The following is a 13,139-nucleotide window of genomic DNA, read 5'->3' as shown; positions in this document are numbered from 1 at the left end:
TCCATCTCAGCAGTGTGGAAGGGCAAGTAAAGCTAAATAAGCCAATCCACATGCAGTGAAGTCTAGTTAAGTCATCTTAATCCAAGCACTGTCCCTTTTACTGGTTCTCAACCTTCTGTAAGGGTTCTATTCTTCTCTCCCTCAGAGGCTTCCATTAATCCCACAGGGCTGGAGTTTTCTCTGCTGCTGCTCTCTCCAACTCCCTCACTCTTAAAGAGGACCTTTCATTACAATAAAAAATCTAAAGTAAGCATACAGACATGGAGAGCGGCGCCCAGGGTTCTCCCTGCACTTACTATTATCCCTGGGCGCCGCTCCGTTCTCCCGGTATAGGCTCCGGTATCTTCAGATTTTCGGCTCAACTGGGAGGAGCCTGCCGGCGTCTCCTTCTCCCAGGCTGGAGTGCTGGCCAAACGCAAATTCTGAAGATACCGGAGCCTATAACGGGAGAACGGAGCGGCGCCCAGGGATAATAGTAAGTGCAGGGAGATCCCTGGGTGCCGCTCTCCGTGTCTGTATGCTTAGTTTAGATTTTTGATTGTAATGAAAGGTCCTTTTTAAGACAACTACTCGGGTGGGACCAGCCCACACCTGACAACAGTAGTTAGGACCTGACAGCTCCCCAGTACTCCCCCTACAGGCAGCCTGTGAGATACATCCTATCACATTAACCCCACTGGGTCACCGCATTTCCAAGTTCTGGAGGTCTGTCTGTAGCCTGTTGGCTAATCTCATTACGCATCCCTAATTCCTTCCATGTCTTTCTTTTCAAACAGTGGTGCTAAACTGCTACTACAGTTCTTCTTTCTCTACTCCCACTCCAGTTGTCACTGACGATGAGTACAAGGTCAAGATTATTTTGTATATGTAGAGAGTCAGAGGTAAAACCTTTTATCTGGTGGGCTGGAAGGAGTCTGGTCCTGAGGGAAGATCTTGGGAACCCATGGACAACATCAAGGCACTTGCTCTTCTCAGGAGATTCTCCAACTGTCTACTTCAAAGACAAGGGAGATAAAGTCAGCACTCTTCACCCACCGGAGCATCAATGTTCTTGGTGGCCATGGCTGCTTGGTCACCCACCAGTCTACTGCTGGTGGTCCGTGCCTGTCGTTGTCCTCCTCTACCTCCCTGGTGGGCCGCCCAAGCACTCTGTTCAGGTCCCTGCCAGACCTGTGCATTCTGTTTCCAGTATTTCTTGGTGTTCCTAGGATGCACTTTCCTCTCTGACCACTTAAAGGTCCAGTGAGGGCACACCTGCTGTTGCTTCCAGCCAAGGACAGCCTTCCAATTGGGTATATAAGGCATCCTCTGCCAGGGGTAGGTGCCAGTGCAATAGGCTCTAGTTACCTAGTTTCGGCAAGTGTGTGCCACTGTCCTGTTTGCTTTCCTGTGTACTGATCCATGCCAGATTTGCCTGAATCAAATGCCAAAAGAAAAAGACCCTTAAAATGTTGATTTTTATTATAAACACTTAAAAGACCTATAGACACAGGTCATATAATCTTCTTATATACACCCCAGTCAGTAGTACAGTTATACATTAACAATAAAGCCAATAAGGGAGGTAGACAAAAAAAACAGGGGAAGAATCAATCAAAAGGGGTATCTTTCCCTAGGAACACCCTGTTTTTCTCCCCTAAAGCCCAGACGTATCTCCTGGTGGTGGAGACCCTCCGTCCTCGTACCTGCCCTGAAATACCCTAGTAAACCCTAACAAGTGAATTTCCCTTATACTCCAACGCGTTTCCCCCTACAGGGTTCTTGAGGGGGTCCGTATGGGAAATAACGCCACAGTGGGCAAAGTAAATATAGGTTTATAAATAACAATACAAAAAGTAAATAACTCACTGAAATAGATAGCACGCTACACAGATTAATGCTGGGGGAGATGGAAACAGTACACAAGGCAAATTTCCAGAGAATATAGATGACAAAATCGACCTATAACAAAAAATTAAAACAAAGTCTAAATAAGAATGTAAGAGAAACAGGTACTGTAGCATCAAACAACGATGCTGCAGATCATTACTCATGTGTACTGGCCCCCGTTGTGTAGATGACTGCATCGGCGGTGCAAGATGGTGCGGGCATATTAAATGAAGAAACCCCCATGTATTCACGACCACACATCTCGTGGTCGTGGAAAAGATGTTAGTCTGTTTGAGAAGGGTCAAATCATTGGCATGCATCAAGCAGAGAAAACATCTAAGGAGATTGCAGAAACTACTAAAATTGGGTTAAGAACTGTCCAACGCATTATTAAAAACTGGAAGGATAGTGGGGACTCATCGTATTCGAGGAAGAAATGTGGTGGGGAAAAAATCCTGAATGATCGTGATCGGCGATTCACTTAAACGTTTGGTGAAATCAAATCGAAGAAAAACAACAGTAGAACTCAGGGCTATGTTTAATAGTGAAAGTAAGAGCATTTCCACACGCAGAATGCGAAGGGAACTCAAGGGATTGGGACTGAACAGCTGTGTAGCCGTAAGAAAACCACTAATCAGTGAGGCAAACCAGAAAAAAAGGCTTCAATTTGCTAGGGAGCATAAAGATTGGACTCTGGAGCATTTGAAGAAGGTCGTGTGGTCTGATGAGTCCAGATTTACCCTGTTCCAGAGTGATGGGCGCATCAGGGTAAGAAGAGAGGCAGATGAAGTGATGCACCCATCATGCCTAGTGCCTACTGTACAAGCCTGTGGGGGCAGTGCTATGATCTGGGGTTGCTGCAGTTGGTCAGGTCTAGGTTCAGCAACAGTATGTGCTCCAAGAATGAGGTCAGCTGACTACCTGAACATACTGAATGACCAGGTTATTCCATCAATGGATTTTTTTCTTCCAAGATGACACGGGCATATTCCAAGATGACAATGCCAGGGTTCATCGGGCTCAAATTGTGAAAGAGTGGTTCAGGGAGCAGGAGACATCATTTTCACACATGGATTGGCCACCACAGAGTCCAGACCTTAACCCCATTGAGAATCTTTGGGATGTGCTGGAGAAGGCTTTGCGCAGCGGTCAGACTCTACCATCATCAATGCAAGATCTTGGTGAAAAAGTAATGCAACACTGGATGGAAATAAATCTTGTGACATTGCAGAAGCTTATCGAAACAATGCCACAGCGAATGCGTGCCGTAATCAAAGCTAAAGGCTTTTTTTTTTTTGTGGCGATTTATTTTTTGGACAGGCAGTGCATGTCAATAAATAGATACCATACAATACCCCAATAAAAAAAAAATATGAATGTGCTCATAAATGTGCTCATCCTTACACCATCAAGCTAAATGCACTGACCTACAAAAACCCACTAGATAAATGTGGATTTGGGAAAGAAAAGAAAAAAACAATAATAATGTGGCAAAGTCTACGCCACAAAATATGTTCGGATGCTTCTCGCATCACCGCCTAGTAAAAGGCAACCTAATCCTATTATCAGAAGCTAAAGCAAAATAGAGAAAGGAAAACAACAGAAGATTAATTCCATCATAAAAAACAATTGAAGGTTAATCTCTCATTTAAACCACTAGGGGATTGAACCTATAAATCCATTCTGCTTCTTTCCTTGGTGACTGGAGGATGATTTCCAGAACCGAGAAACGCAGAACACGAGGATCACCCAAATGTCTCTCAATTACATGGTTAGCTATCTACAGGAGTAACATTTTTCAATGTAGTCTTTTGGGCACGAACATTGACAAATGTAGACCAAACCTCTAGTTTTGCAATTAGCAAACCCCTTAACTGGAAAGCTCTGATTGGTGACGGAGCAGATGATTATTTTTTTATGTAGAGATATATTGACATGCTTTGCACGTTCCACAACGAAACATGCCTGTTAGTCTCCGATCTAGCCATGTGCCTGTTCCCAAGGGGGCTGTATAATGTCTGTGCACCAGACGATCTCTGAGGCTTCTACGTTTTCGATACATAATACTAGGATGAATAGTAACGGCACTTGATAAGTCAGGGTCCATTTGAAGAATGGGTCAGTACTTATTGAGAATTGCTCTAATTTCTTCATTGGCCCTATCATAGGTAGAAATTAGGCGAATCTGGGCTTGTGTATTAACCGAGGATTTTTTAGGAGTGAGGAGATCAGTTCTCTCCTGTATCCGTACTTCTTTAGAAACTTTCCTCAAGACAGGGTGGATCATGTGATATATTTATAGAGCCGGTCGTTACGGACGCGGCAATACAAAATATGTCTATTTTATTTCTTTTTTCTATTTTTAACTTTTTTGACAGCGGGCCCCCGGCTCGGCAGATGCACGATTAGCTTGCAGTTGCCATCTCTGAATGGACGTTCCAGAACGTCCATTAAGAGATCAACATCCACCCATAGGACGTTTATATCCTATGGGTGGATGTGAAGTGGTTAAGGATATCCAGACACATCTTTTGATACTTCTCATGGTTCAGGATAACCAAATTGCCCCCCTTGTCAGATGGTTTAATCACAATCGACTCATCCCTCTGCCTCTTTCCTAGATAAATTATACTGAAGGGGCATCTGATTTTGAGATTCTCCAAATTGGATGTAACCAACTGGAGAAATATGTTGATATATTCGTAATTGAACCGGGGGGGGGGGGGGGGGGGGGGGCATTTTGTTACTTCTTGGGCACAGATCAGTGAAGGGACCTTCCCCAGGGTTCTGTGAGCCCTTTTCCCAGAGTTCCACAAATAGATCTGGGAAGTCACTTTTATTAATCCCTAATTTTTCACACGATTGTCTATTGGAATTTTTGAAAAATGTATGCCACTTCAATTTTCTACAAAAAAGATTTAGATCTTTAACCCATGTAAGCAACCTAAATTCCGTAGTAGGTACAAATGAGAGACCTTCTCTCAATACATTAATTTCTGTCTCATCTAACACCCATGAGGAGAGATTTATGACTTGTAAGTCGTCACTGGTGCTCGATTCTCGCTGCCTCTGTTCTGGTCCCGCAATTGATAAGTCTGATTCTGTACTAAAAAAGATGGATTGGTATTGCCCAACGGAGTAGATGAGGAAGAGGAGTTGCCTTGATAGCCTCCTCCCTGTAAATTTCCCATCTCTCTGCCCCATCTTCGCCATTTTCTACCTTGTCTTTTAGGGAAGGCTGCCCACTTATTATGGCTCCTCTTATTTGACACCTGATGTGTATCCGTATCTGAGAAATCCACATCCGATGATGAAACCTCCGATAGAGATGGGGCCCCACTCTTTTTCTCAAAATGATATGCTTTATTCTCCCTAAAATCACTCAAGTCTCTCACAAGTTTAATTCATATGCAAATGAGCACTCGCAAGTGCCCAGGGGCGGCGTTCAGTGTGTAGGTGCCCAGGCTGCTCTGCCTTCTTTTCACTTTACTCCTCCCCAGTCTCTTCCTTTGCCCGCCCTCCAAGTCTCTTGCCTCATCGATAAGTCCGGACTTGGAGGGCGGGCAAAGGAAGAGACTATCACCCAAAATACAGCAATAAGTGTTGTTCAAAAAATGATTTATGCTTTTCTACTGTAACCTATAATGTCTTAGAAAATGGGTCCATGTTCACATTGGGGTATTGTAGACATGAGGCTCTAGAAAGAAAGTCAATGAGAAGATGCAAAGGATTGAGGCTCATTTTATGCTAGGAACAGTGGGTGCTTGATATGAACTTGGGATAATGCTTGAGGACACATGGCAAGTTGTCTCATCCATTGACGCCCAATGGTGTCATAACGAGAGATATCAGAGGCGACATACGTTCTTGCACTGCCCTTCCATGGAAAAGTTTCAAGTCCATGGTAAAAATATACACAGGTATAATTCCAGACAGGAGTTCGGTGGGCTGTACTTGGTCCAGACAGTAAATAACATACAGGCCTCCCATTTATAACACCTTGTAGCACAATGCTGTAGGACATGATGATGTCACAGGTCGGTACTGCAATACGTTGACCTCTGAGGAACTTTCTTGGACTCTTCCACCATGAGGCCAAAGTTGAGGTTCCCAGTCATGGAGATCACAGTTATTACAAATCTGAGAAGTCTGGTGGCTCATATTCTGAAGGTGCTGAAACGTGTGGCCGACCCACTTTCTGTCTGAGAATCCATATTGTTCAGGTGGGCATGAGAGATGTCAGTCTTGGAGGTAGAATTCTAACCCAATGAGAAAGACAACACAAGTCAATCATGAAGAAGAAGGTCTGATTCTAAAAAAAGAACTTTCTTGGTAGAGTTTCTACCCTAAGACCAGGGGTGTAGCTATAGGGGGTGCCGAGGTAGCAGTCGCTACCGGGCCCAGGAGCCTGAAGGGACCCAAAGACCCTTGTGCCACATAAAAAGAAAGTACATGCTGGTCAAGTTACCCCTCTGGCTGGAGGGAAGGTGTTAGGCCAAGAATTTTGCATGGCGGGGGTGGGGGTGAGGTTTTTGCCTCAGTCAACACGAAGGCTATGTGCTTCCCTGCCCCTGGCCACAAAGCACTGAGGGAAGGGGGGCCCAAGCTGAACTCCTGCACCAGGGCCCACGAGCCCATAGCTAAGCCCCTGCCTAAGACAGATGTATTCTCAGTTTCCCTGGTAAAACGGGTCATCCTATTATGACAGTCTCTATCCATATACTCTATTATGTCATATGGATGTCATAAAGGGGAGCCCCTCAGTCAGGACCCTCCTCTACAAGCCAGAGCAAAGAGCTTCAGCTTCTGAAGCCTCAAGACAACCATGTACATGGTTGCCATTTTATTTAGTATGGGCATCCATATAAAGCTTCCTCAGCGATAAGAGGTGATCTGCAGGGATAAGAGAAGCAATTCTGAATGGGATGATCCCTTTAATACCAGTTTCCCAGTAGGCTAGGGTAATGGAGGGGTTTATAGTGGTGTATTCACAAAAACACAATGAGGCACAATAAACTCACCAAAGAAAAGACAACGTTGTGGTTACCATCTGACCAATCTGTGGAGAGACTAAACTTAATGTAGACTCTAATGAAGATTTCAGAAAGAAAGAAAAATAGGAGGAGGGGAGACATACTGGAAAAAGAGAAAGGGTTATGATTGGGGAAGATGTGAGTAAGGAAGGAAAGGATTTGCCGGTGAAGCCTAATCTTTTTGATCTTAAAGAGGATCACATGTGGGTGATATTAGGATGGTTATTTCACAGGTGTAAAAGTAAAACTGGTAAGCGAGGAACACAAAAAGAGGAATAAAACACTTATAAGCACCTGTGGTCATATTTTGGTCAATCCAGACTGAAGATTCTCTGAAGAGAAAAAGAACACAAATGTTACACAACTGTTTTTTATTATATTCTGCAGGGCATCACCAACCTCCTCCAAATCTGTAGAGAGGAGATCACTGATCCATAACACAAGACACATCTGTGGTGAGGAGATCACCAATCCATAACACAAGACACATCTGCAGAGAGAAGATCACCAATCCATAACACAAGACAGATCTGTAGAGAGGAGATCACCAATCTATAACACAAGACACATCTGTAGAGAAGAGATCACGATCCATAACACAAGACACATCTGCAGAGAGGAGATCACAATCCATAACACCAGACACATCTGTATAGAGGAGATCATCAATCCATAACACAAGACACATCTGCAGAGAGGAGATCACAATCCATAACACCGGACACATCTGTATAGAGGAGATCACCAATCTATAACACAAGACACATCTGCAGAGAGGAGATCACAATCCATAACACCGGACACATCTGTATAGAGGAGATCACCAATCTATAACACAAGACACATCTGCAGAGAGGAGATCACAATCCATAACACCGGACACATCTGTATAGAGGAGATCACCAATCCATAACACAGGATGCATCTGTAGAGAGGAGATCACCGATCCATAACACAAGACACATCTGTAGAGAGATCACCAATCCATAACACAAGACACATCTGTAGAGAGGAGATTGCCAAACCATAACACCAGACACATCTGTATAGAGGAGATCATCAATCCATAACACAGGACGCATCTGTAGAGAGGAGATCACCAATCCATAACACAGGATGCATCTGTAGAGAGGAGATCACCGATCCATAACACAGGACACATCTGTAGAAAGGAGATCACCAATCAATAACACAAGACACATCTGTAGAGAGAAGATCACCAATCCATAACACAAGACACATCTGCAGAGAGAAGATCACCAATCCATAACACAAGACACATCTGTAGAGAGGAGATCACCAATCAATAACACAAGACACATCTGTAGAGAGAAGATCACCAATCCATAACACAAGACACATCTGCAGAGAGAAGATCACCAATCCATAACACAAGACACATCTGTAGAGAGGAGATCACCAATCTATAACACAAGACACATCTGTAGAGAAGAGATCACGATCCATAACACAAGACACATCTGCAGAGAGGAGATCACAATCCATAACACCGGACACATCTGTATAGAGGAGATCACCGATCCATAACACAGGGTGCATCTGTAGAGAGGAGATCACCGATCCATAACACAAGACACATCTGTAGAGAGGAGATTGCCAAACCATAACACCAGACACATCTGTATAGAGGAGATCACCAATCCATAACACAGGATGCATCTGTAGAGAGGAGATCACCGATCCATAACATGATACATCTGTAGAGAGGAGATCACCGATCCATAACATGATACATCTGTAGAGAGGAAATCATCAATCCATAACACAGGACGCATCTGTAGAGAGGAGATCACCAATCTATAACACAAGACACATCTGTAGAAAGGAGATCACCAATCCATAACTCAGGACACATCTGTAGAGAGGAGATCACCGATCCATAACACAAGGACACATCTGTAGAGAGGAGATCACCAATCCATAACACAAGACACATCTGCAGAGAGAAGATCACCAATCCATAACACAAGACACATCTGTAGAGAGGAGATCACCAATCTATAACACAAGACACATCTGTAGAGAAGAGATCACGATCCATAACACAAGACACATCTGCAGAGAGGAGATCACAATCCATAACACCGGACACATCTGTATAGAGGAGATCACCGATCCATAACACAGGGTGCATCTGTAGAGAGGAGATCACCGATCCATAACACAAGACACATCTGTAGAGAGGAGATTGCCAAACCATAACACCAGACACATCTGTATAGAGGAGATCACCAATCCATAACACAGGATGCATCTGTAGAGAGGAGATCACCGATCCATAACATGATACATCTGTAGAGAGGAGATCACCGATCCATAACATGATACATCTGTAGAGAGGAAATCATCAATCCATAACACAGGACGCATCTGTAGAGAGGAGATCACCAATCTATAACACAAGACACATCTGTAGAAAGGAGATCACCAATCCATAACTCAGGACACATCTGTAGAGAGGAGATCACCGATCCATAACACAAGGACACATCTGTAGAGAGGAGATCACCGATCCATAACACAAGAGACATCTGCAGAGAGGAGATCACCAATCTAAAACACAAGACACATGTGTAGAGAGGAGATCACCAATCCATAACGCCAAGATACATCTGTAGAGAGATCACCAATCCATAACACAGGATACAGCTGTATAGAGGAGATCACTGATCCATAACACAAGACACATCTGCAGAGAGGAGATCACCGATCCATAACACAAGGACACATCTGTAGAGAGGAGATCACCGATCCATAACACAAGAGACATCTGCAGAGAGGAGATCACCAATCTAAAACACAAGACACATGTGTAGAGAGGAGATCACCAATCCATAACGCCAAGATACATCTGTAGAGAGATCACCAATCCATAACACAGGATACAGCTGTATAGAGGAGATCACTGATCCATAACACAAGACACATCTGCAGAGAGGAGATCACCAATCCATAACAGAAGACACATCTGTAGAGAGGAGATCACCGATCCATAACACAAGACACATCTGCAGAGAGGAGATCACCAATCCATAACAGAAGACACATCTATAGAGAGGAGATCAGCGATCCATAACACAGGACGCATCTGTAGAGAGGAGATCACCGATCCATAACACAAGACACATATGCAGATCTGCACAGAGAAGATCACCAATCCATAACACAGGACGCATGTGTAAAGAGGAGATCACCGATCCATAATACAGGACACATCTGTAGAGAGGAGATCACCAAATCCATAACACAACACATATGTATGGAGAGGACACCCCCCAACCTCCACATAAGAAGGGTTAATACAGAACAGACATATATAAAGACACTTTGGGGGAGGTTTATGAAAACTGGTGTGAAGGAAAACTGGCTTAGTTGCCCACAGAAACCAATTAGATCCCACCATTCATTTCTCAGAGCTGCTCTCAGAAATAAAAGGTGGAATCTGATTGGTTGCTATGGGCAACTAAGCCCGTTTTTATTTACACCAGTTTTGATAAAACTCCCCCCATTTGTTTCTCACCTCTGTTCCTGTTTCTTCCTTTTATCTATAAGAAAGGACACAGGTTATAGAAGCAATGCACAGACCTACCACTGGGGGCAGATGACAGTAAAGCCTCGATCCCAGTGATCTATGATGCTGTAAATTCAGACTATTGGACTAGTGGTCGGGGCAGAACTAACACACATTTCCGCTGCCTTGATGAGCTTCTGGTGGATAAATATTTTGTGCCAGTGTGTATGTGAGGGGGCCACTTAAAGAGGTTATCCAAACCCTAAAATGTCCCCCTCTAATGCCCGGGCCCCTCATATTGATTATAGTTACCCCGTTCCCTGACGCACGGCCCCCGCTGCCTCTCCCCGTCGTGCGGATCAAAATATTCGGCGATGAGGGGGGGGCAGCCAATGGTAGGCCGTGATTGGAATGAGCCTCCCTCCCATCGGCGGCCGTGCAGGCATCAGGAACGATGCGAGTGTTGGGGAGCAGGGTAAGTATAATCCATATAGGGGGCCCTGGCATTTGGGGGGTCATTATAGGGTTTGGATAACCCCATTAAGGCTTATTTTGGTTCTTGAGTACACAGCCATTATAATTGTCTGCTCTCTGGCCACATTCCACGCGGCACATCTGTATGAGGGCTTGTTTATTTTTGGGGGGCAGTGATGAATAGTTTTCATTGGTACCATTGGGAGTACAATTATTTTTGGGGGGAGGAATGTGAAAAAGATCTGAAAATCTACAGATTTTTCTTCTACAACATTCACCGTAATTTTAAGTTACTTCATTTTAAGTAATATTACATTTTTTCTATGGGATGTTACGACTGCTGTGATACCAAATAATTAGGTTGGTTCGTTATACTTTTTATTATAAATTTTTTTTATTATAAGTTTCTGTGCCTAATCCATAATTTATTTATAACTTTTTTATTTACCACGGTTATGTCATTCCGTTTCAGTCCCACTAAGAGATTTCAACACTTTCCAGTCCCTCATATGATACTTCGCAATACTCTGGTATCGCAATGTTTAGTACCTGTCAGGGTATCACTGCCAAGCATATATCCATGTCAACCCACTGGCACCCATTTTAAATGTACTGTGTGGTGCAGGAACGGGTACTGTTTAAGGAGTATTTGGCAGGAGCTTGTCATCTTCTGCCTGGTCGACCATTGGGCTTCTTCTAGTTGGCTGCACCTTCAACACTTAGGTAGAAAATCTTATAAGTGATGGAGGCCTTTAGGCAAATACCCCTTTTGCCGACCCTAGTCCTAGTTCTAATCACTTCCATAACAGGCATGGTGGCTGCTGTGTGGAAAGGTTGGTAACCCACCTACCAGAAGCACCATGTAACCCTTCAGTATGTTAGTTTTTGAGGGCCGGCATGGGGACATGGAGCACTATCATACCCTTTGTCTATGATCCACCACTGCTAATCTTGTGCACGTGGATTGATGATACTTACTTCTTCTCACCAGGCATAAAGTCACCAATACCAAAGCCACAAGGATCAGAAGGCCAACCAGTCCGACCAAAACAAAGACCCACACCGGAACTGTAAAAAAAAAACATCAAATACAACAATCACTGTTTGAAAAACTATAAGAACCTAGATCTGGCCATATATGAGCACATATATCATCAGTATTGAGACATCTTTCTGCTCTGCCACAAACAAAAGAGAAAGGAAAAAATAAATCTCTATGTTATCTGTGGTTCTGAACATAGGAAACACTTGATATGTAACCCAGCTCACTGAGGAATTAAGTTACCGCTGCCAATAGAACTTTATGGAGAGGGGATAAAGAGGAGGAGGAGGGAGCTGCTGGAGAGAGAGAGATGTGGCAGTTGTCTCTAGTAGGTTTTGTATCTACCCCAGAGCTGGATTTACAGCTACACTGCTCAGTACAGATGTATGTTGTGCTCCACGGCTGCTCCCGCTTTTGTTAAGGGGTGCAACATAGAGTTAGGGGGGCAGAATCTCATCTTCTCTGGGTTCTGTGTATGGGAGACATCATAGCAGCTAGTCTACACCCAGTAGCTCAGGAAACACTGAAAATTAGAAATGGGAATACAAATCATATATTGGTCAGAAATAGTGTTATTCCTCATGTACACACTCCTGAAAAGCAATGGTATACCTTTATTGGAGGCAGACCACACGACCATGGGGCCAAGTGGGAGGAGGGGCCCGGTGCTGAAACCCTTCTTCTCTTCCCAATGTGAAAACACTGCATTTTCATTCAGCGACAACCATAGGGTGCTCAGTGCAAAGAGATGATTACAGCATCCATTGCAAACAGTGGTAACTGTAAAAATTCCTATGTACTGAGCTCTCCCCTCTCAAATCTCAAATCTTGGGCACTGCGGTTTGTGTTCCACCACCAGACCCATCTCATTCATCATTTTAGACACCTGTTTTAAGCGTAGAAAATGCTCTAAATCTATGCCAGCAAGGGAGCTGTCTTACATTTAGAATCGGCGCTGAATGCACCGGTTATGTGGAGGCCGTGCAACTCTACATAACTCCAGTGGATGCACTGCCAGTACAGGGCTATTCAGCATCTAACACGACGGTCTTAATAAATGACCCCCTAAATCTCTAATCCCAGAAGAACAGTTTGTAACTTTACCAATGGGTAAAATGTAACTTCTACAAGGAGCCTGATTTCCTTATATCTGTATAATTTGAATATTCTTATGTTAACCCTGAAAAAC

General features: G+C 43.8%; 1 protein-coding gene across 1 annotated transcript in view; it reads right to left on the bottom strand.

Moving 5' to 3' along the window:
• Nucleotides 1–5,448: 5,448 nt before the first annotated feature.
• Nucleotides 5,449–13,139, bottom strand: part of LOC120986410 — a 40,596-nt gene continuing 32,905 nt past the window's right edge. The window contains exons 4-8 of the mRNA XM_040414964.1: nt 11,887–11,976; nt 10,444–10,468; nt 7,197–7,234; nt 6,891–6,928; nt 5,449–6,128 (exon numbers count right to left, since the gene is read on the bottom strand). Of these exons, the coding sequence (XP_040270898.1) occupies nt 6,027–6,128; nt 6,891–6,928; nt 7,197–7,234; nt 10,444–10,468; nt 11,887–11,976 (293 nt within the window). The 3' untranslated portion in view covers nt 5,449–6,026. The remainder of the gene's footprint in view (nt 6,129–6,890; nt 6,929–7,196; nt 7,235–10,443; nt 10,469–11,886; nt 11,977–13,139) is intronic.

This window comes from Bufo bufo, chromosome 1 (genome assembly GCF_905171765.1).
Source record: "Bufo bufo chromosome 1, aBufBuf1.1, whole genome shotgun sequence".
Lineage (NCBI taxonomy): Eukaryota > Metazoa > Chordata > Amphibia > Anura > Bufonidae > Bufo > Bufo bufo.
The sequence above is the reverse complement of the archived record's forward strand: the minus strand, read 5'-3'. Positions and strand labels throughout refer to the sequence as shown.